Raw genomic sequence first — 19,824 nt, forward strand, 5'->3', positions numbered from 1 at the left:
TACATAAATATCGCGTTATATAAATAAATATGATCTTGAATTGAAAAAAATTCGAAATCATGAGTAAATAAAAAGAAACCTGCAAAGTAGCTGTGGTAAATATACTAGTTTATATATTAATATAAAAAATGATAATAAAGATAAATGTAGAGTGATAATATATTATATTTAATGTAAAACGAATATATGTATTTATATTAAAAATAATATTTATATATGTTCATAACATTTATTGTTTCGTTTAATAATTAAACTAAATTCACAAAATTAAATTCATTAATTTTACGTCACCATACATTAATGTTTGCCTTTATAAATGCAATGCATATCATCTAATTTGATAATAAATATATTTAAAAAACAAATGCAGTGAATTTTCGAAAATCTTTTTTATTACATTAAAATAAAAATAGCTCACTTTATATGTAAAAAAATATTGTAACATTTTACATCACGTTTTCTTTTTTTTGTTTATAAAAAACTTATCTATATCATTAACAACAGCGGTGAAATCATTACTTGTTTCTAAAGATCTCTGAATCCATCCAGGAAGTGCTTTAGTTTTTGTAGAATAACGTTTATCAAGCAACACTACTGTAGAATAATCAGCAATGTGCCGAACAGCACGTCCAATACATTGATTCACAGCCTTCATACAAGTATTTTCATAATATTCATTTCCAGCTCCTTGTTTAACATTTTCATTCAAATATTTCATTTTTTCTTGAAGCTCTAAAGACTTTGTATTAGGATAAGGCATTCCAACAACAACAACACATCGTCCCAAGTCATCAGAAAAATTAAGACCCTCACTGAGTTTACCTCCAACAACACTAAATAAAAGCGCACCGTTTTGTGGTGATTGTGGATTTTCAATAGCTTTAGCATAATTTTGCAAAACTAAATTAACATCACTAGCAAGTTTTGGCTCTCGAAATATTTTCTTTTTTTTTTGAATCTCTTTTATAACATCAGAATTTTCTAAACCTTTATATAAAGTGGCTTCATAATTATAGGATGAAAAGAAAACAACTATTCCACCGGGTACGATGTTGCATAAACGTACTAATGTACGTCCAAGTTCATTAATTAGCTCTGGATTTCCTCTATTATTATAATTAAATTCAAAAGTAACTTTAGTAGGTCCTTGAGTCACAATTCTAGTTAAAATGTTTTCTTTAGGCACAACATGATCACAAGAATATGTGACAATTCTTTGAGGATTAGCTCCTGCGCCAATAAATAGTTGATTCTTAAACTCAGATATTGGTTCCATAGTTCCTCCAGCAAGGATCACAGATCTTGCATCCTGTATAATATCATGAAACCGTGACGCTGGGTTTAATAACATAAACTTTATAGTTCCTTGACCTATTGTAGATCCTTGGTTTACAAAAATCCTTCCATCCTTGCTTTCACCTCGTAAACACTGAAGGAAATTATTTATAAGCATGATAGGAGTACTAGGTATTTCTTCTGTTGGAACGTTTTCTTCTTGTTTATTCTCAGTCACAACATCATCTTTTTTCTGCAAAGAACTTAAAAATGCGCTGACTCCACCTGTTTTTTTGACAACTGGACGAACTTTTAAATCTCCGGAATATTTTTCAACATATCCTCGAAGCTTATGCATTAATTTTGATTCATTTACGAATCTAGTTAGCTCAAACATGTTTATCATGTAAATATCAGTAACAGTTTCAAATTCCGAGATAGTATAAATTTCTGATTTCGGCTTTTCAATTTTATCTTCATGATGAGATTTTGTGGTACCACCAAGAAGTTGAATGAATTTTTTTAAAATAAAACTCAACCGTGATAAATATAAGACACTTTTAGCTGACAATAAATTTTCAAATCTAAAAAAAAATTAAAATGTTATAGAAATAAATACAAATAATGTTTAATATGATTTTTAATACAACCTTTTATGATACTGGGTAATTTGACTGTAACAGTGTAGGATATTTCTTCCAGTAATTATGGCATTGTGTATATTCTCAATAGCTTCTAGAAGATTATGAGCTTCATCGATTATCAGAATGTTATTTTTTAAATTAATTCCTGAACTTATCCTAGTACTTTTGTGCAGGACAAGATTGTAAGGCACAAGAATAACTTGAATATCTGGCAATGTCTTTCTTGAAGCATAGTAAGCACAGGTATTTAAATTCTTAGCATTCACAGCGATGTCTTCAACATCTTGAACATTAGTTACAATGTCAGCAACAAGTAATGACTGATTACCAGGATTAAATGGACAAGCTGTAGCAACTTTTGATCGTTTGAGATCTTTTTCTTCTTTCGATGATGTCTTTTTTTTTTGCATTTGTATACATTTGTCGTTAATTAAATTTATATGGTTTAGACTCTTTACAGCTTTGTTAATGCAATAATTTTGCCTAGAATAAATTTATTGTTATTCATTAAGTATAAATATTTTCTTTAAAATCTAATTACCTTGAAGCTAAAGGAACCAACGAAATCTCAGCCACATAAGGACTTCTTTTTACTTCACCAATAAACTGTGTTAATTGTGAATGAGTTCTTGAGCAGAAAAATATTTTTACAACCTCAGCTTCTTCTTCCTCTTTAGTTTCTTCATCATCTGAATCAGAATCCAATGAAAAATCTTCAAGTAATAAATCAATATCATTTCTTTCAGCAATAGAATCTTCTAAACCATCTTTAGATACTTCATCTTTATTCTTTTTATCATTTTGTTTCTCGCCAACACTCTTTGACTTCCAGAATCGTTTCTTCTTTGATATATTTTCTAATTCCAATCTTTCCTTAAATTTATTTTTTCGCTCTTCCCGATGCTTCAAAATATCTAGTTTTTTTTGAACAACTTGTTTTTCACTATTGATTTTTATCTCTGCAGTTTGCTCAGCAAACCAATCTTGTTTAAATTCTTTTTTAATTTCTTCTAGTTTATTGTCAAAATCTTTCAGTTGAACTTCGAGAGAATCCTTGTAATGTTTTTCATAATCAACAAGCCATTTAAATGCTCCACAAATAATTGACAATGATTTTCCAGTTCCAGTGGGACTTTCGAAGATCCCCAAACTCCCATTGTCCAGACATGAATACAGATTTTTCATGAAATTTTTTTGAATGTCATAAGGTGGAAAAGGGAATGGAAATTCTTCAGGTGGTTTCATGATGATATCTAAACAAATTAAGTTCAACATGAATTCAAATATCAAAAATAGGTTATGTATATTAATTTTTTTGTCAATAAAATACTCAAAAACTATAATTCGTTCTTCATATTAATTATATTAAACATTAATAAGTAATTATCTGCATATTTAAGTGATAAATATAAATAATTACGACTAGAAATGAAACTTACAATTAAAACTTATTGTTCAGAAGGAAAAAAAAAGTCTAGCAAATTATTATTTACTGATCAATTGTTACAAATACTGATTATGATGATTATAAAATTATTTATAAATAATTATCATTTATTGTTTATCGTTTAAAATCAGTAAGCATGCGTGTGTTTATATTGGAACATGTGCACATGTCAGTGCTTCCTTCTATCTCTGCTAGAGGACCGATCCATTCGATTGTGAACACTCGAACTGTTGGTTCGATACATCAGAAGGTTCGTGGCAAACGTCAGAACAAGACGCCGAGACGCTAGGCTAGATGAAAGAAAATTTTGATCGAGTGATATATTATATAGTTTCACCATACACACAGTATTAATAATACTTACATATCAATAAACTTTATTAACCAGTATTGTTGTGAACTGTGCAGTTTTTTATAGTCATAGATTTTTTCAAAATCCTAGAAGTCATGGAAATTTATTGAATATTTATCAAGGACTACATTAAATAAGCTTACTAACATGTGTGACCCTTTTTGGGAATCACTTGCTGACGTTTACATAGCTAACCAGAGTGATGATGTTCATGAAGATGAATATATTTATTGTCTTTGTAGCAGAGTTTTTATAAGGTAATAAAATTAATAGTTAAATAGACTTCCTGATTAAAAAAAAATGATCATTTAAAATATTCTTTGTTATTTTTTTAATAATTGTAAATATCGATTAGTAAGTGAACACATGATTAAACTTTCTCTACTATTATTAAATTGTGCTCTGAAGCTCAAAGCATACGTAATTATTTAATGTCAGAGGTCATTATTCTATGAAAAACAGTTAAAGACGTCATCTCTGCCCTTTGTTACATTATTATAAATAGATATAAATAGTATCTATTAAGCTTTTCCAATTCATTGTAGTAATTCTATTGTTTTTTTTAGGAATCCTGAAGTTTATTCAATACTAGCTCAAGACGAAGAAGGTGTAGATGATAATCCTGAAAATGATTGTTTACCAGAGATGCTCGATATTCATAAACAGAATCTTCAAGAAGCTCAAATCACTGAAAAACATGATGTAAGATTCTTATTCTACAAACAACAGTCAATTTAACTTTCTTTTGTTCGGTATATTTTATTGATATGTCAATTCAATTATAGGAAGAACCAGTCAGTTGTTATTGTAGTGCATCACATACAGACAACAATTATTCAACAGATGAATACGATTCCGTGAGAGACTCTGTACATAGGTCCACAGCACAGACTTTTAATCAGAAGTTAGGTTTACATCAGTCTGATTCAGGTGCAGATTTATCTGAATATCATGAACATGAAGCTAAAAATATTCATGGAACAACGATAAACAATGATAAACCGAAGACATTTCAGGCGCTCAAACATACAGGACTGAATTTTGATACTTATCGTGATAGTGTTTTATCAACTATTGACTCTACGATCTATGATCCTTATTTACATGCTAATATTTTATACGGAACTGATGAGAGAAGACCAATAGATATTGCTTGGGAAAAATTTTGGGGTGATAATGGAGAACAGTTAATTTGGTCTTCTTGGATTGCCAAATATGCTGATTATATTAATCCAGAATATTTAAAAGATGTTGAATCATCTGTAGAAACTAAAAAATCCCCTAAAGATCCACCTGAAAAATTTTCGGAGCAAAATACATGCTTTCCAAATCAAGCGCACAAAAATTGTGGACTTGAACGATCAAATTTCGAGGGAATTTTTCAGAAATCAAGATCTAGTGAATCTGATGGTAGAAGTAGAAAAAATAGTGTAAGTTTTTCATTTGACAATGTTGATATTCAAGCCCTGAATGAAAAGGAAGCTGAAGAAAATCGTAAAAAACTAGGAAATTATGATGAATCGGAAATGGGTGAAGGTTGGAACCCATTAAGTCCATATAGCATTGAAGAAAGCTATAATCAAACTTCAAATGCTGAAGATGAGAGACTGATTGCAATGTCTAGATGTGATTCTGTTAGTGGGTCGATCGCAAAAACGAATGCTACTTCAGATTCTATGACGAATGTTACTAAAATAACTCTGTCTGAATCAAGTTTCGATTCTAATTCAGCACGATCTCTAAGTCTTGTAAGTTCAGTAACAAGTTCTATAGAAAGCAATATAACAACTAATAGTAGTTCAGATCAAGATAACGAATTAACTTCAAACGATAATGATAAATATTGGCAATATCTTTGGAAATTAAATTTTCAAGTTATGTATCAAAAGCATTACGAACATTTTATATCAAAATATGATGAAAAAGTAACAAAAAAAATGCCTGCCTCTAGTAATATTAATCTACAAAGAACATTTAATGAAAATGACTTAATAACACCTGTTAAAGGAGTACGCAAAGAACGGAAAGATTCAGAGAGTAAAATTGGCAATAAAAAATCTCTATCCAAGAGACGTATTGCTGAATCGAAGAGAAAAATAATTGATTCTGTAGGCGTCCTCATGAAAAATTTATCCGTAAAATCTAATGAATTGGAAGTTATGGAATCTGAAGGTCAATCTAATAATCAAGAGAATCAATCTGAAAAAAACGAAAATGAGAACTCTCAGACGCACAACGTAGATCAAACTTCCAAAACTACAACCGATAATACTATGATAAATGATCTTTGTGATGGTGATGGTGACAAACCAGAAGAAAATAAACCAATAAGTTTGAAACGAACTCATGCTTTGGATCTTGAAGAAACAGAAGAAGGGATGGAAACAATAAAAAAAGCATTTTCATTAATGGGATATACATTTAATGAAAAGGAGAATCAAGAGAAACTTCAAGGAGAAGTAATTTATCGCAAAAGACATGTAAGACTTCCCAATAGACAATTTAAAATGAAATTTAATAGGAAACCTGTGAATAAACATAGTTATTTTGATGAGAATGGATTGGAAATTACTAGTACAATTGATAAAGTAAAGCAATATTTGTCATACTGTCCTATTGCACTTCCTACTGAAACAGAGCTTCAACCTAATGAGAAAGGTTCTTATACCAAAGTACAATTTACTTCCAGTTCGGATGAAGAATGTGATTCTGGTCTGAACAAAAAACTCAATGCGAAACGATTGGTATTCAGTAAACCTTCCACAAGTTCTATGGAGACTCCACCGGATTTGAATATTACTTTCAATAGCTGTGAAAGTACTGATGATGTGTTCGACAAAAAGCAGGAAGATCGAGCCATTGAAACAGTTGAAACTGGAGACAATAATGAAAGTCAAGCTAATCTAATTGGAATTGATTGTAACACAAAACTTCAAGAAAAAATTCATATTGATATAAAGATTGAAGACAATTGTGATGAAAGTGAGATATTGAATAATAAAACAGTTGATGATGATAGCGTTAAAAAATCTCAGAAAAAACGAAGAAGAAAACAGAATAAAAGAAACATAAGTCTTCCTATTGAAATAGATAACGATAGGGATTTAATGAAATATTGGGTGAGAAGATATCGTCTTTTCAGTAAATTTGATCAAGGAATTAAGCTAGACCGAGAGAGTTGGTTTTCTGTGACGCCAGAAAAAATAGCTGCGCACATAGCAGAGAGATGTCGATGTGACACGATAATCGATGCATTTTGTGGTGCTGGAGGAAACACTATTCAATTTGCAATGACGTGTGAAAGGGTGATTGCTATTGATATCGATGAGAAAAAAATAGAACTTGCACGTAATAATGCTAGGGTTTATGGTGTTGAAGATAGAATAGAATTTATCGTAGGAAATTTTCTTCAGTTGGCTGATAAACTTGTTGGTGATGTTGTTTATCTTAGCCCACCTTGGGGAGGACCAAGCTACGCACACGTTGATGTATTTAATCTTAATACAATATTACAACCGGTTGGGGGACAAGCACTATTTAAAGCAGCGCAACAAATCTCATCTAACATCTGCTATTTTCTTCCAAAAAATGTTAATACCCTTCAGGTAAAATTATTTTCCTATTATTTAGTATTTGTAGATCATTTGTGGAAAAAAATATAAGTAGTCGGAATAAAAACTTTTTAAAAATGTTTATATATTGGTACATATTTGCAGAATAAGTACAAAAGTAAAAATAAAATATGATAAATTTTATCTTGATGATGGTTTGCTACTAAAACTTAAAAAAAAATTAATTAATGGACACAAATGATCTATATTAATTCTTAACAAAAAAAAATGACTTTTAATTTATTTGATATATTTAATAGCATAAAAATAATCTTTAATATCATGTTTATATTTGTAGCTTGCTATGCTGGCAGGACCAGGAGGTGGGGTTGAAGTAGAGCAAAGTTTTTTAGATCGAAAACTTATAGCGTTAACAGCGTATTATGGTGAACTTCTCAGGGATTGATAGTATCAAGAGCATTGTAATGTCAACGATATGACACGGTAGCCATTTAAATAACAACAATAACGACATTAATGCAATATTTATGAAGGGACACTTGTACTATACTGGTTTCACGTTACCGCCCATGTGTGTACTCCAAAAAGAAGCGCTCAAGAATTAATCAAGTATTTTAAATGGCTTCCGAACGATAATTTTAAATTTTTATTGTAAACTTGTATGGTTTTACTATTGATTATAAATAAGTTAATCACCGAACGTGGAATTTTTAACCATGCTCAATATGATCATTTTACGTATATTAAATCACTGATAGTGAAAATATGAACTTGACTAGTTTTTTTTGTTTTTTGTTTTAATTTCAATATCCAACATTGTCAACCAAATATTTCTTCTTAATATTATTTATATTTAATATCACTTTATGATTCAACATTAAGAATCGTAGGTTGAGCATCTTCGGGCTCCGCAGGAATAGTTATACCACCAGTATCAATATTTTCTTCTTCTTCATGAGGTATTTTCAAAAAACAATGCATTGTTTCTTCGTCCTCTTGCTCGATCATTGAATTAGCTTTATTAACATTATTATCAGCAATAGGTAGAGAACCTTCTAAATGCGTTGATGGAATTTGAATTGTTATTGTTTGTGAAGTACCATCAGCGGAGGTTGAAGAAGACATCAAACTAGCTTCTATAGTTTTTCCCACTTTCGAAAATGCACCTAAGCAGCTATAAATTAACTGAGCTGCTGCCATGTTGCCAGGAAAAACTTCTACATTATTATCATCTGAAAATATACAAAATATTAACTTACATCTTTTAACAATCAAACACAAAAACTTACCATTCTTTTGTACTGGTGTTTTAATTAATCCTTTTTCATGATCACTAATATGTTCAAGGTAAGTTTCTTTCTTGACAGTTCTGAATGAGCATATTTCACAGGTAAATAATCCAGACGATAATGGATGTTTAGCTTTCAAATGATTTTTATAACTACTACTTTGAATAGCAGAATAAGAGCAATGTGGACATTTATATGGTCTAACACCAGTATGTCTCATTATATGACGTCGTAAAGAATTATGATCTCCAGTTTTAAAGTCACACAAGTCACAGTTAAATGGTTTATCACCAGTATGTTGACGTAAATGCATTTGAAGCATGGCTTTTCTTGCACTAGAATGACCACAAACATTACAAACATAAGGTCGAAGTTTTGAATGAACAGCTTGCATATGATTTTTCAAACATTTCGAATCAGCATAAGTTTTTCCACACATTTCGCATGTTTTCGAAGTATACCAACGAGGAATATCTACAGATTTACGATCTAAATGCATTACTCGATGATTTCGTAACTGACTTGATTGTTTGAAACGCTTTCCACAGTCAGGACATTCAAAATCACGATTTTCACTATGAACTCTCATGTGAGTCAGAAGTTTGACACTTGTGACACTCTTATAGGCTTTACAGATGTTACAAGAAAGCAATCCAATATCTATTTTATGCTTTTTCCATAAATGAACTGAACATGCACTCCATTTTGTAAACTTCATATCCTGACAATAATTGCATTTAAAAACATTTGCATGCTCTGATTCAACATGACAAGATGCATGTTTTTGCATTAATTCCTCGGAACTAAATTTATACAAACAACCACGATGAATACATTTGATATTTCTTTCATGGCCTTCTAAGTAAAGTTTATTTACACTTTCAGAGGTTTTACTTTTTGTTACTTTCAATTCACGTTTTTCTTTACTTCCGGATTTTTTTTCTGCAACTTTAACAGGTTTTTTGACATTAACCATATCATTAGAAGTCGTTTCATCATCTATTTTTTCACAAGTTCGATCCATCAACTGATGATCATTGATCATGTGCTCCCTACAATTTTCCATTGATGGAAAACAACTCGAACATTCTCCACACATGTAAACTAATTTAACATCTTCAGTTTTTGCAGGTTCTTTGTCCTCTTTTTCTTCATTTTTGATCATCGGAGTAGGATTAGCATGAATGTTTTGAAAATGTTTCAATAATTCACCACGATCTTGAGTTGTATAAGGACATATTTTGCATTTAAATGCAGCAACAACTTCAACGAAATCATTAGCATTGAGAGAGCTATCTTCTACTAAAAAATCACTATCCTTTTCTTGTATTAAATGATACTTTTCAGGAAGCTCTTCATTCAATTGAACATCGTGGATATTATTATCTAAAGCAAATTGTTCTATTTGTGTCTGATGTTCTTCTTTGACTGAAAACTCATCAACGATTGGTACAGTTTCTTTCTTCTCTTGATTTTGTTGATCATTATTTTGTAGTCGACTCAAGTCCAGTTGTTGAAGTTGACCATTTTCTAAAGCATAAATAATACCATCTAAACAAAGAATTGGTATTGATTCTTCATCTTGCTTCTGACTACTCTTATTTAAGAAACAGTTATCTATTTCTTTTGGATCAAAAAGTGTTTCAGCATCAACAATACCATTTTGAGTATTGGATGAAGTTTGAAACACAAACTGTGACCCATTTATTTCACAGGTTAAATACGATGGATCCACGAATATTGTTTCGTCGCTCATAGTTGATTTTGTGTAGAAGAAAAAATATTTAAGAAATTAGTCATCTGTATAAACATCTGAAATGTAAACAGTATGTATTATAATAAATATTTCACAAGATATAAATTATTACAACATAGTAAAATGAAGAAAATATACCTATTTGAAGAAAATTAGGTTATATATACCGGCAACGAAGCCATTTACTTTTCACATATTTATGAAATACATTATTTAATGTACTCTTCGATAAAACCTTGTTAAATATTTCAAAACAACAATATACATTATAGGTTAATAATAAGGAAAATCTAATTTAAAAAATCATTTCACTGGCACTTATTTTGAGGTTATATTTACAAGTGATGTATGTTGAACCGACACTTATAATAGACACTAAAATAAAGTTAATTGACGATCGTCAAAACTAATTTAAGATATCGTATTTGCCTATAAATCTTGGAAGGCACAAAAACTTGAGAAATATGACAGAAACTTGTTATGGATACAAATTTACAGCACCGATGAATTTTTTTGTATCAAAAATTCCATTTGTACTAATATAATAAATTTTCATATAAAATTTAATCACATGATAGTTATGTTAATATCTTTTTTAATTACCAAGATTCGAAATTATCCAAATGTTTTAATCGATACACTGCAAATCTTATCAACAAAATAGAACCCATAATATCCATTTTGGAGTGTGATTATATATTTCGGAGCAGCTACAGACTGAGAAGATCGCTCCTATAAAGATAATAATAATACAGAAAGTAGCGCCACATGAACCGGAAGTTTATTTAATAAAAGAACCAAAAAATAAAGATCACCAGGAAAATTGTGTTGGTATTGGAGAGATGAAAGATACCACAAATTGAAAATATTGTATTCATATTTTATAATAACTTGAAACAATTGATGTTTATTAATCTAGAAATCGAACAATTAAAGTTGTTTGCTCTAATTGTTATTAAGAAAATTTTTTATTTGTTACATGAACCAATTTTTGTCTTGATTTCAATTGATCTGAACAAATTTTGAGTTCAAGAGTGTCATTGACAACACTGTTAGTAAGTTTGGAAGCATTTTTTTAAATCTAAATATTTCCAATATCGAACATTAATACTGTTTAATTGTTTTTAAGGTTATACATGCGACTTCCCAATACTCCGATTTTTTCTCATTTTATATACAAAACTTTCAAATCGTTTGATGTTGTAAAATTAAATTATTTTTACATCATAAATCTCTTCGATAAACATTTTTTTCAATTTTCATAACAATAACCTTTGCTCCATTTCTTGTTATGACAAGGCTGCCAATTTTTCTAAGTAATGTCAATGCTACCAACAATTTTTCACATATACAGATACATTCAGATTCTTCAAAAGCTGTGTAAGATATGACTTCATTACTAATCATCGCGTCAGCACATTATCGTGTGATTCGTCGTTTATTAATATTTATAATACAATAATTATTGTAATTCTCAGATTCTAAAGTTATTCGAGAAACTTTACCAATCTTTCTGAGTGTTTTTTTAATAAAAATCATAAATGGAGTTTATTTACAGTGAGTTTTGATTGTGTCAATGCACAATGGCAGAGAGTAAAATAGAGAAAGTTTGTCATAATTTAATCAGTAGACTTGCTAAGTTTAAATGAAAATTGAATGTTAGTTATCCTGGAATGTAATAGGATGTATAGTTTTGAAGGTGATTACAGGCGTAAGCCTCAGCAAAATTTAGCTGGTGCTAGCAAAAGAAATGAAAAATCAGTGCTTCTACAACATGCTCAACATGAGAGAATGAAAAGAGAAGAATTTCGTCGAAGAAATAATGCTGCTGTAAAGATTCAAGCCCAAACACGAAGTTATTTAATTAGGCAATTAATGAAAAAAAAATGCAGACAAGAATTTGATTATGCTAAATCATTAAGTAATTCTAAATTTCTCAATGCCACTACTCTTGTGCCATTCACCAGTACTCTTTTGTTTTTTTACAACCCAGTAGAAGATTCAGCGAGACTTATTTGGCTATTAGAACAAATATTGATAAATAAAAAACAAATCTTCAGTATTGTTGGTGAATGGTCATGGAGAATTAAGTATGTAGAACTGATTTATTTATTTTATTTTTAAGGTTTAATCATTAACATTTTTTTTTACTCTTATAATAATTATTATCATTTTGTTTCACAGATGGATTTTGAAGAATAGTCTAGAATTTATTGCAAATGACAATGGTAGTTGTTCCACAGCAATACCTCTCAAGATATTGGAATCATTTATAATAACATGTGACGAAAGTTTAGATGTATCAAAGAAAGATATTTATTTACGAGATGTTCTTGAATATCTAGTTAAACATTCATACTTTGGGCACTTAAAGAAACTTCTTGAAAATCAATCCCAAGTATCATCTTCAATGCCATTAACTCCAAGAGTAAAGTGTTATTTGAGTCTTCTCAAAAAACCTTTAGAACTATGTTTAGGAAACAAGGAATTTTGTGTACCTGTACTCAATGAATTTATTTTTACAATTCTTATCCCAAGGATGTCTGAATCGTTGAGACTGTTTTTGATACCAGCTTTAACAGAACTAAATAATTGGCCTTATTTTGAATTATTGTGTTGTATTAATAAGCTCGATAACATTGAGCTTACTCCGAATTTATTTTACTCTGTTTTATATTTAGAACCAGCAAATTTTTCTCTAACAAATGATACCATTTTTATAAATTATGTACAAGTACTTGCATCATTGAGTTCTACTCAAAAAACATCATGGAATATAGTAGAATGTGTTGCAGGAGAATTCGAAGAAGAAGATAATATGTCTTCAGATAGTGAGACTGTAATGGTAGATCAACATCAAGCAGATATGCTGAAAGAATGCATGACAATGTTAAATGATGAACAAAGGGTGAATCGTATTCTAACAGCATTAGATCGTTGTGAAGATCCGCAAATTCTCGACTATCTCTGTCAGCTTTGTGATAATTTATTACAAACTGATAAACTTGCAACTCACAAATATAAATTAATTTATATGCTCGCATTCAAGCCACTATTTCTAAAACGACTATGGACTGCATTAATTTCAATTCCATGTCTTTTACAAATGATTTCAAGAGGAATTGCACCACCTCCTGAAGATTCTAAAAAATTATCACCACTCTTAGCTGTGTTTTGTTCACTATTTAGTCTTCTTATAGCGACTCTTCATGATAGTGAATTCTTCAGAGAAAGCAATTCAGAAAGTGAGCAGAGTGCAATGCCATTTACAACTTCGGAACTCGTTCCTTTATCTGCACAGTTAAAGGACATCTGTTTGGGACTTGTTGAAATAGCATACTCTGATTTAAGACCAGCACTTCGTGATGATAATATGCGTGCAATTCTGGGTTCCATGAGTAGCAATGAGGTTATACCATTAAATAAACAGGATACTCAGATGTGGATGTATTTATTCAAAGCTTATTCAGATCTTCTAAGACAATTACATTCAAGAGACTTACGTAGACAATTTTGTCCAGATGGTCATTGGATTAGTCCCAAGCCTGAACTTGATTTAGTTTTACAGAGACGTCGAGGAGTTACGGGAGTGCTGTTGAAATCAGGCAAAGATGCTGCTAATGGTCCGCCATTATCAACTAAAGAAATCAGAGCACTGGCATTACTTCGAAAGGTACCGTTTATTGTACCTTTCAGTGACAGAGTCATGGTTTTGCAATCTCTTATACAAAAAGACAAGTCAGAACAACAAGGTGAATTAACTCACTTTATGCAGGGCCCATCTATTCATATATTTGTAAGGAGAAATTATTTATACGAAGATGCACTTGAGAAATTATCTCCAGAAAATGAACCTGAACTTAGATTACAAATGAGAGTTCAGCTTGTTAATACTGCTGGAGTTGAAGAAGCTGGAGTAGATGGTGGAGGATTATTTAGAGAATTTTTATCAGAATTATTAAAGACGAGTTTTGATCCTAATCGAGGATTTTTTCGGCTTACAAAAGATAACATGTTATATCCAAACCCAAAGGTTCATTTACTCGTTGATGATTTTCCAAAACATTACTACTTTATTGGAAGAATGCTTGGAAAAGCTATTTATGAGAATCTTTTAGTAGAATTACCTTTTGCGGAATTCTTTCTATCAAAAATTGTTGGACGTCAGTCTGATGTTGATATTCATCATCTTGATTCTCTTGATCCTGTAATGTATCGAAATTTACTGTATTTAAAAAGTTATAAAGGTGATGTAACTGACCTTGGTTTAGACTTTACAGTTTTATCAGATGAATTGGGAGAAAGAAGAGTAGATGAATTGAAACCCAAAGGATCCCAAATACCAGTCACTAATACTAATCGTATTGAATATATACATTTAATGGCAGATTATAAACTTAATAAAGAAATTAGACCTCAATGTTATGCGTTTAAGCAAGGAATTGCTAATGTCATTCCACTGGAGTGGTTACAGATGTTTAATAACAAAGAAATGCAAGTTTTAATTTCTGGAGCACAAATTCCCGTTGATGTAGATGATCTCAAGCAGCACACCAATTACACAGGAGGGTACGCACCAGATCATCCTACGATCATGGCATTTTGGAGAGTTGTAGAAGGATTTAGTAATAAACAAAAGGGGCAGTTACTGAAGTTTGTAACTAGTTGTAGTCGACCACCTCTTTTAGGTTTTAAGGTAAATTTTGTTATTAAATGATAATATTTTTTAAACATATCTTTAATTATAAAAATGACGGAGTTAATCTATTTTTCAATTATAGGAACTTGATCCACCATTCTGCATCCATCATGCTGGCACTATTGATCGCCTACCAACCTCCAGTACCTGTATGAATCTTCTCAAGTTGCCTGAATTCCCAGATGAAGTGACACTTCGTGAGAAACTTCTATATGCTATCCAATCGGGCGCTGGTTTTGAACTTAGTTAAAAAGTTCAATGTCTTATTAGATAATAATTAAATGTAAATTTTGTATATTTTGAATGTCAATCAAACCTGATTTATTATACAATTCTGAAGAAGGGATGGGAGATATGAACATATACGTATCCAGTGTATTTTGTTTGATGTAAATAAAAAAATTGATCAAATAATTTAATAATTTTTTTTTTTTTTTAATATTTTGCTGCAATTTTATACTCTAGAGACAGTGAAAACACAAAGCACCTAGGGACCCTAGAACTGGATAGAAGATTTTAAAGTAAAAAAAAAAACACACTGAATGTTTAAAAAAAAAAAACTTCAAAGCAAAATGTGTTTTTTTGTATTTCTTAAAATAAATGCATGTAGTGTCACGTACGTAAAATTACTGCAGATAACATATGCATATCTACAAAAGAAAAAAAAGCAGATTATTAACATTTCAACTTTGCCTTAGAGTCTTTCTTTCATCAGCATGACAATTTCAGCATCAACGTGACCGCCATTTTCAAGATATTCCAATTAAAGCCTTTGCCAAGATCTTTGTCTGTGAGCTTAGAATGTTTATTTTTGTTCATGACCATCATTATATACCATTTTATATGGAATCAATCCTATATTGAGATTTGTTTAATTATACATTGTACATTAATTAAAAAAAAATTAGTCAAGATTAAATTAGAACCTTTATTGTTACTACACAACGTCAACAGCATTATGACACATTATCAACTCCCTATAAATCCTGGCTCTCTCCCATTTTATGAAAGTATCAAAAATATCCTTTCTAACTCTCATCCCCCAACAAGCAACAAAAACAATACAAAGAATTGATTATAAAATAAGATAAAATTAAAAATTAACTTATTCGAGGAGTTCACCTGCGTCTGTATACATATATATTTATATATATAGATATATATATATAAAACAGGTTTCAATATTGACATACCATTATTAAAATCTTCACTTTTCACAAAGTAGTGAATGACTATAACATAATCATTCTAATCGATAACTTTTTCAGTTAAAAAATTATTTCAACTTACAGATTCAAAACTAAATTAAATTTATAAATATGATACAATCAATAATAAGCAATAGAGCAATATAATAATAGTAATAATTATAATAATAATAGTAATAATAATTATTATTATTAAAGGTACGTATAGATAATAGCAATTGTATCGCTGAGTCGTATGGCGATGTAAGTCATTTTTTTGTTATTAAATATTATAGTTCATGAATTTAATATTAGATGTTTGCTTTCATTTAACTTGAATTTTGTATCCAAGTCAAGTCTTCAATACAATCTAATAATCGCCACTTTTACAAGTCACCATCGCAGACTAGCAGCCACCTTGACTAGTTATTTATTTTATTTCATTTTCACTTTTGTCCATACTTTATCTCAACATACCAATGATCTTATATTCTATAATTTTTTTATGTATAAAGCAGTCCCGGAACATGATTCACTGTATAGATTTTTCTCTTTACTTTTTCAATTTAGACAATTACAAATCAATCACCTGGATGTTCTGGACAGCTGCGATTTACTTGAAACCATCTGTCGATGCAGCTATAAAAGTCAAAATTTTACAATTATTATTATTGAAATTATTACTAGAATATTATAAATTAAAGTTTATATATATATATTTTTTATACTTTTTGTGATATATGCATAAACAAGGCAAACGTGCTATCACATCTCCTGATTGTAATTCCTCCAAGCAGATAACGCATTCACCTTTTTCATCTGCTAAAACATCCTCTGAAATTCAAACAACACCAAACTTGTAAAACTCTTATTATTTAACAAAAAGAATAATTTATCGATCTATTTATTATATCAATAACTTACCATTATAGCTAAGTCGTGGTTTTGTCAGGCACATTACCAAGTGACATTCGATGTCATTTGGTAAAATAAATTTTGAACATACGGGGCATTTAAGACCTGGAACATGAATAATTAAAAATTTTTATAATACATTTTATTAAATTTCATTATTATTAACAAAATTAAAAGACTAACAGTAATACTATGAATTACATTAAAAATAAACTACCATAAATAACTCGTCGTGTATGATGGTGATGATGATGATGATGTGTTGGAACAACCTCTGCCTCGGATTCATTTAAACATGAACTCACAATCACTCCCATATCGTGCTATTTTAGCTTTCTAACAAGTCTAGCTTTATGTCATTTGCAATGATTTAACCATTTTTATGAAATAATTTAGAGTTGAAATTTAGTCGAAATAATTCTATAGTTAGTGGATAAACACAATTAATTAAATCAAGTCATAATACTAGACTTGCACAATAAAGCCTATTCAAGTTGCTGGGCCATTGCCGGCATCGATTGTACATGGTTACCAGGCCAACCACCTCAGCAACACGCGCCAAAACAAAACCTTTATATCTTTTACTTATGTATGTAGTATATACCTAATTTTCTCTACCTGTTTCTTTTTTCTTTTTTTTAAATCATATCAAGTGTTTGCTGTTGTTACCACTGTCGTTAATACTGTATTGTTTGATTATGTGTCTTATAGTTATTTATTGAGTTAAATAATTCCTTTTATATAAGTATGTATTGTTAGAAATAATTTAAAGTTTTAATATCAAAGTACTCAACATAATTTATCAATAAAATTTGTGAATATCAGATATATAAATTACACATCAAATTATTCTTTGTTATTTGATTTTTTTAAATAAAATATCTTAGATACTCGAATTCAAGTGTACAAATGTATGATACATAAATCTTTTATTCAACAGTAATTTTATCGTTACTGAATATTATTAATAACATTGAGAATTTTATTGAATTTCAATGGGAACTATTTTATAATATGTAATTGAATCATTGATGATCAATTAATCATAAATTGTTTATATTGTTTACCATTTAATTGTCGAGTATCCTGGTTTTTTTGTTTTACTATAATTTGTAGATTCGAAGAAAAATCCAATCCTCCTTTCAACAATATAAACCTTGAGAGTATTTATTTAGTGATGTTGAAAATACATTATAAAAAATAAACACATAATTAAAAACACTAAAAAATTGTCGTTAAGTTATCTAAATTGTACCAACAAGCAAGTGATATGAAATATTATAAACTTTTATTAGCCCAATAAATGAATATCAAGTTATTATTTTGGAATATTGTTATTTATATATGTTTAAACAAATGAATGAAAATAAAATAAAGTGATACACACCATTAAGGGACCAAATATGCGATGGCAAACTGTGGGCAGCATAAACTCTACCACTGTCTTCATCTCCGTCATCTGAGTCAAGATTTCCTAAGCCAAGAGCTTGGCCAACGTTGACACCAACAGCAGTAGCCAAGTTATTTTGTTCACCTGAGAGATCTGGTACAGAACTAAGAGATCTAGCTCTTTGTCTACTATCTCCAGAGACTCGTGAAGACTGTGTTTGGCTGTTTTGCTGGTGTTGATGTTGAAGTAATGAAACTCCACCTGGCAATGAACGTAAAATCGAGAATCCCTGCATTGTTGTTTCGTTGGCACCGGCGGAAGATTGGCCATTACTCCCCGCAGCTTGTGCTACGGTACTTGCTTTAGCTCCCATACCAATGTCAATTCAATCAAAATTAATTTTTACACTCAGTCACTTACTCACTATGTGCTCCTCTTTACGTTGTCTAGTATTGTTATTTTAGAATTATTACGGTTAATATTATTATAACTGTAATGAATAATTTTATAATAATTATTGTTATTACTTAATAATAAATTAACTTATATTTTTGTTTTATAAATTTTTTTAAAACGTAGTCGATTTGTATCTTGAAGCTTCTATGACCCTATTGCTCTCTTTAATCTCTGTAATGGTACTCACTCTACGCACGGTACTCAAATTGTCACTCGATATAAACACCGAATGATTGTCGAATTTTAATTGATTGTAGTAACTAAAATTATCTACTGTATAGTAAGATTTTATTTAGGCCAAAATTCCATAAATTTTCGCCACGACAAGCAAGTCATTTCGGGAAATGATGTATTCGCTGAGGTTTATCGCGAAAACAATTCCCGACATCTTGTGACAAATTTCCTAGGAATAATTCAATACGTTCGAACACACAATATATTTGTGATGTTGGCAAAATGAGTTTCACTTTCTCTTTTCAAGAAAACACGAAAATTTAATTTTCTATCAAAATACTTGCTCTTTTTTCAATAATAAATATACTAATTAATAGTTTTTATGTATAATTTTAAAAAGTCACACATTTATTTAAATACACAAACACTAAATAATTGTATAACCAATTTTTCGAGTATTCTATGTATCTTTTTGTGTGCATGTATTTTTTTCATACAACAGAGCATGCATTGTACATACAACAGATGAGATACTTTTGAAAACGTGTATATATGTATACAGTTTAACCTCATCTATATGTATAGGTATATTTTGTTTACGCTAAACAAAGTATCTATAATTTGGCGATACTGATTTATTTTTACTTTTCACTAAAGACTATTTTTTA

General features: G+C 29.9%; 5 protein-coding genes across 5 annotated transcripts; 2 read left to right on the forward strand and 3 right to left on the reverse strand.

The window, feature by feature from the left end:
- Positions 1 to 314: 314 nt before the first annotated feature.
- On the reverse strand, positions 315 to 3,650 carry LOC118071592 (ATP-dependent DNA helicase DDX11). The gene is made up of 4 exons (XM_035090795.1): positions 3,359 to 3,650; positions 2,461 to 3,172; positions 1,926 to 2,402; positions 315 to 1,859 (listed from the first exon to the last, which is right to left on the reverse strand). Exons 2-4 carry the CDS (start codon positions 3,162 to 3,164, stop codon positions 452 to 454), a joined length of 2,589 nt encoding a protein of 862 aa, XP_034946686.1. The 5' UTR covers positions 3,165 to 3,172; positions 3,359 to 3,650; the 3' UTR covers positions 315 to 451.
- On the forward strand, positions 3,594 to 8,065 carry Tgs1 (Trimethylguanosine synthase 1). Its single transcript, XM_035090794.1, has 4 exons — positions 3,594 to 3,975; positions 4,285 to 4,420; positions 4,504 to 7,323; positions 7,628 to 8,065. Exons 1-4 carry the CDS (start codon positions 3,866 to 3,868, stop codon positions 7,733 to 7,735), a joined length of 3,174 nt encoding a protein of 1,057 aa, XP_034946685.1. The 5' UTR covers positions 3,594 to 3,865; the 3' UTR covers positions 7,736 to 8,065.
- Positions 8,066 to 8,069: 4 nt separating this feature from the next.
- On the reverse strand, positions 8,070 to 11,053 carry LOC118071593 (zinc finger protein 569-like). The gene is made up of 3 exons (XM_035090796.1): positions 10,474 to 11,053; positions 8,580 to 10,391; positions 8,070 to 8,522 (listed from the first exon to the last, which is right to left on the reverse strand). The coding sequence occupies exons 2-3, from the start codon at positions 10,333 to 10,335 to the stop codon at positions 8,155 to 8,157; spliced, it is 2,124 nt and encodes a 707-aa protein (XP_034946687.1). The 5' UTR covers positions 10,336 to 10,391; positions 10,474 to 11,053; the 3' UTR covers positions 8,070 to 8,154.
- Positions 11,054 to 11,503: 450 nt separating this feature from the next.
- On the forward strand, positions 11,504 to 15,414 carry LOC118071799 (ubiquitin-protein ligase E3C). Its single transcript, XM_035091211.1, has 3 exons — positions 11,504 to 12,425; positions 12,520 to 15,031; positions 15,117 to 15,414. The coding sequence occupies exons 1-3, from the start codon at positions 11,992 to 11,994 to the stop codon at positions 15,282 to 15,284; spliced, it is 3,114 nt and encodes a 1,037-aa protein (XP_034947102.1). The 5' UTR covers positions 11,504 to 11,991; the 3' UTR covers positions 15,285 to 15,414.
- A 534-nt stretch (positions 15,415 to 15,948) lies between these two features.
- On the reverse strand, positions 15,949 to 19,669 carry LOC118071646 (E3 ubiquitin-protein ligase ZNRF2). Its single transcript, XM_035090892.1, has 4 exons — positions 18,524 to 19,669; positions 17,146 to 17,241; positions 16,950 to 17,055; positions 15,949 to 16,860 (listed from the first exon to the last, which is right to left on the reverse strand). The coding sequence occupies exons 1-4, from the start codon at positions 18,897 to 18,899 to the stop codon at positions 16,803 to 16,805; spliced, it is 636 nt and encodes a 211-aa protein (XP_034946783.1). The 5' UTR covers positions 18,900 to 19,669; the 3' UTR covers positions 15,949 to 16,802.
- Positions 19,670 to 19,824: the final 155 nt, after the last annotated feature.

Source organism: Chelonus insularis, unplaced genomic scaffold, assembly GCF_013357705.1.
Source record: "Chelonus insularis isolate UGA/USDA-ARS -01 unplaced genomic scaffold, ASM1335770v1 contig_88_pilon, whole genome shotgun sequence".
Taxonomy (NCBI): Eukaryota; Metazoa; Arthropoda; class Insecta; order Hymenoptera; family Braconidae; genus Chelonus; species Chelonus insularis.

Excerpts from the sequence above, each read along its gene's own strand:
- LOC118071593 (XM_035090796.1), bottom strand. The coding sequence starts at position 10,335 with ATGAGCGACGAAACAATATTCGTGGATCCATCGTATTTAACCTGTGAA. Across the intron at positions 8,523-8,579 it reads AACACCAGTACAAAAGAATG|ATGATAATAATGTAGAAGTT; the intron begins GTAAGTTTTTGT and ends GTATATTTTCAG.
- Tgs1 (XM_035090794.1), top strand. The coding sequence starts at position 3,866 with ATGTGTGACCCTTTTTGGGAATCACTTGCTGACGTTTACATAGCTAAC. Across the intron at positions 3,976-4,284 it reads TGTAGCAGAGTTTTTATAAG|GAATCCTGAAGTTTATTCAA; the intron begins GTAATAAAATTA and ends TGTTTTTTTTAG. Across the intron at positions 7,324-7,627 it reads AAAATGTTAATACCCTTCAG|CTTGCTATGCTGGCAGGACC; the intron begins GTAAAATTATTT and ends TTATATTTGTAG.
- LOC118071592 (XM_035090795.1), bottom strand. The coding sequence starts at position 3,164 with ATGAAACCACCTGAAGAATTTCCATTCCCTTTTCCACCTTATGACATT. Across the intron at positions 2,403-2,460 it reads TTGGTTCCTTTAGCTTCAAG|GCAAAATTATTGCATTAACA; the intron begins GTAATTAGATTT and ends AATTTATTCTAG. Across the intron at positions 1,860-1,925 it reads ATTACCCAGTATCATAAAAG|ATTTGAAAATTTATTGTCAG; the intron begins GTTGTATTAAAA and ends ATTTTTTTTTAG.
- LOC118071799 (XM_035091211.1), top strand. The coding sequence starts at position 11,992 with ATGTTAGTTATCCTGGAATGTAATAGGATGTATAGTTTTGAAGGTGAT. Across the intron at positions 12,426-12,519 it reads GAATGGTCATGGAGAATTAA|ATGGATTTTGAAGAATAGTC; the intron begins GTATGTAGAACT and ends TTTGTTTCACAG. Across the intron at positions 15,032-15,116 it reads CACCTCTTTTAGGTTTTAAG|GAACTTGATCCACCATTCTG; the intron begins GTAAATTTTGTT and ends TTTCAATTATAG.
- LOC118071646 (XM_035090892.1), bottom strand. The coding sequence starts at position 18,899 with ATGGGAGCTAAAGCAAGTACCGTAGCACAAGCTGCGGGGAGTAATGGC. Across the intron at positions 17,242-18,523 it reads GCATATTTGGTCCCTTAATG|GTCTTAAATGCCCCGTATGT; the intron begins GTGTGTATCACT and ends TTCATGTTCCAG. Across the intron at positions 17,056-17,145 it reads ACCACGACTTAGCTATAATG|AGGATGTTTTAGCAGATGAA; the intron begins GTAAGTTATTGA and ends TTTGAATTTCAG.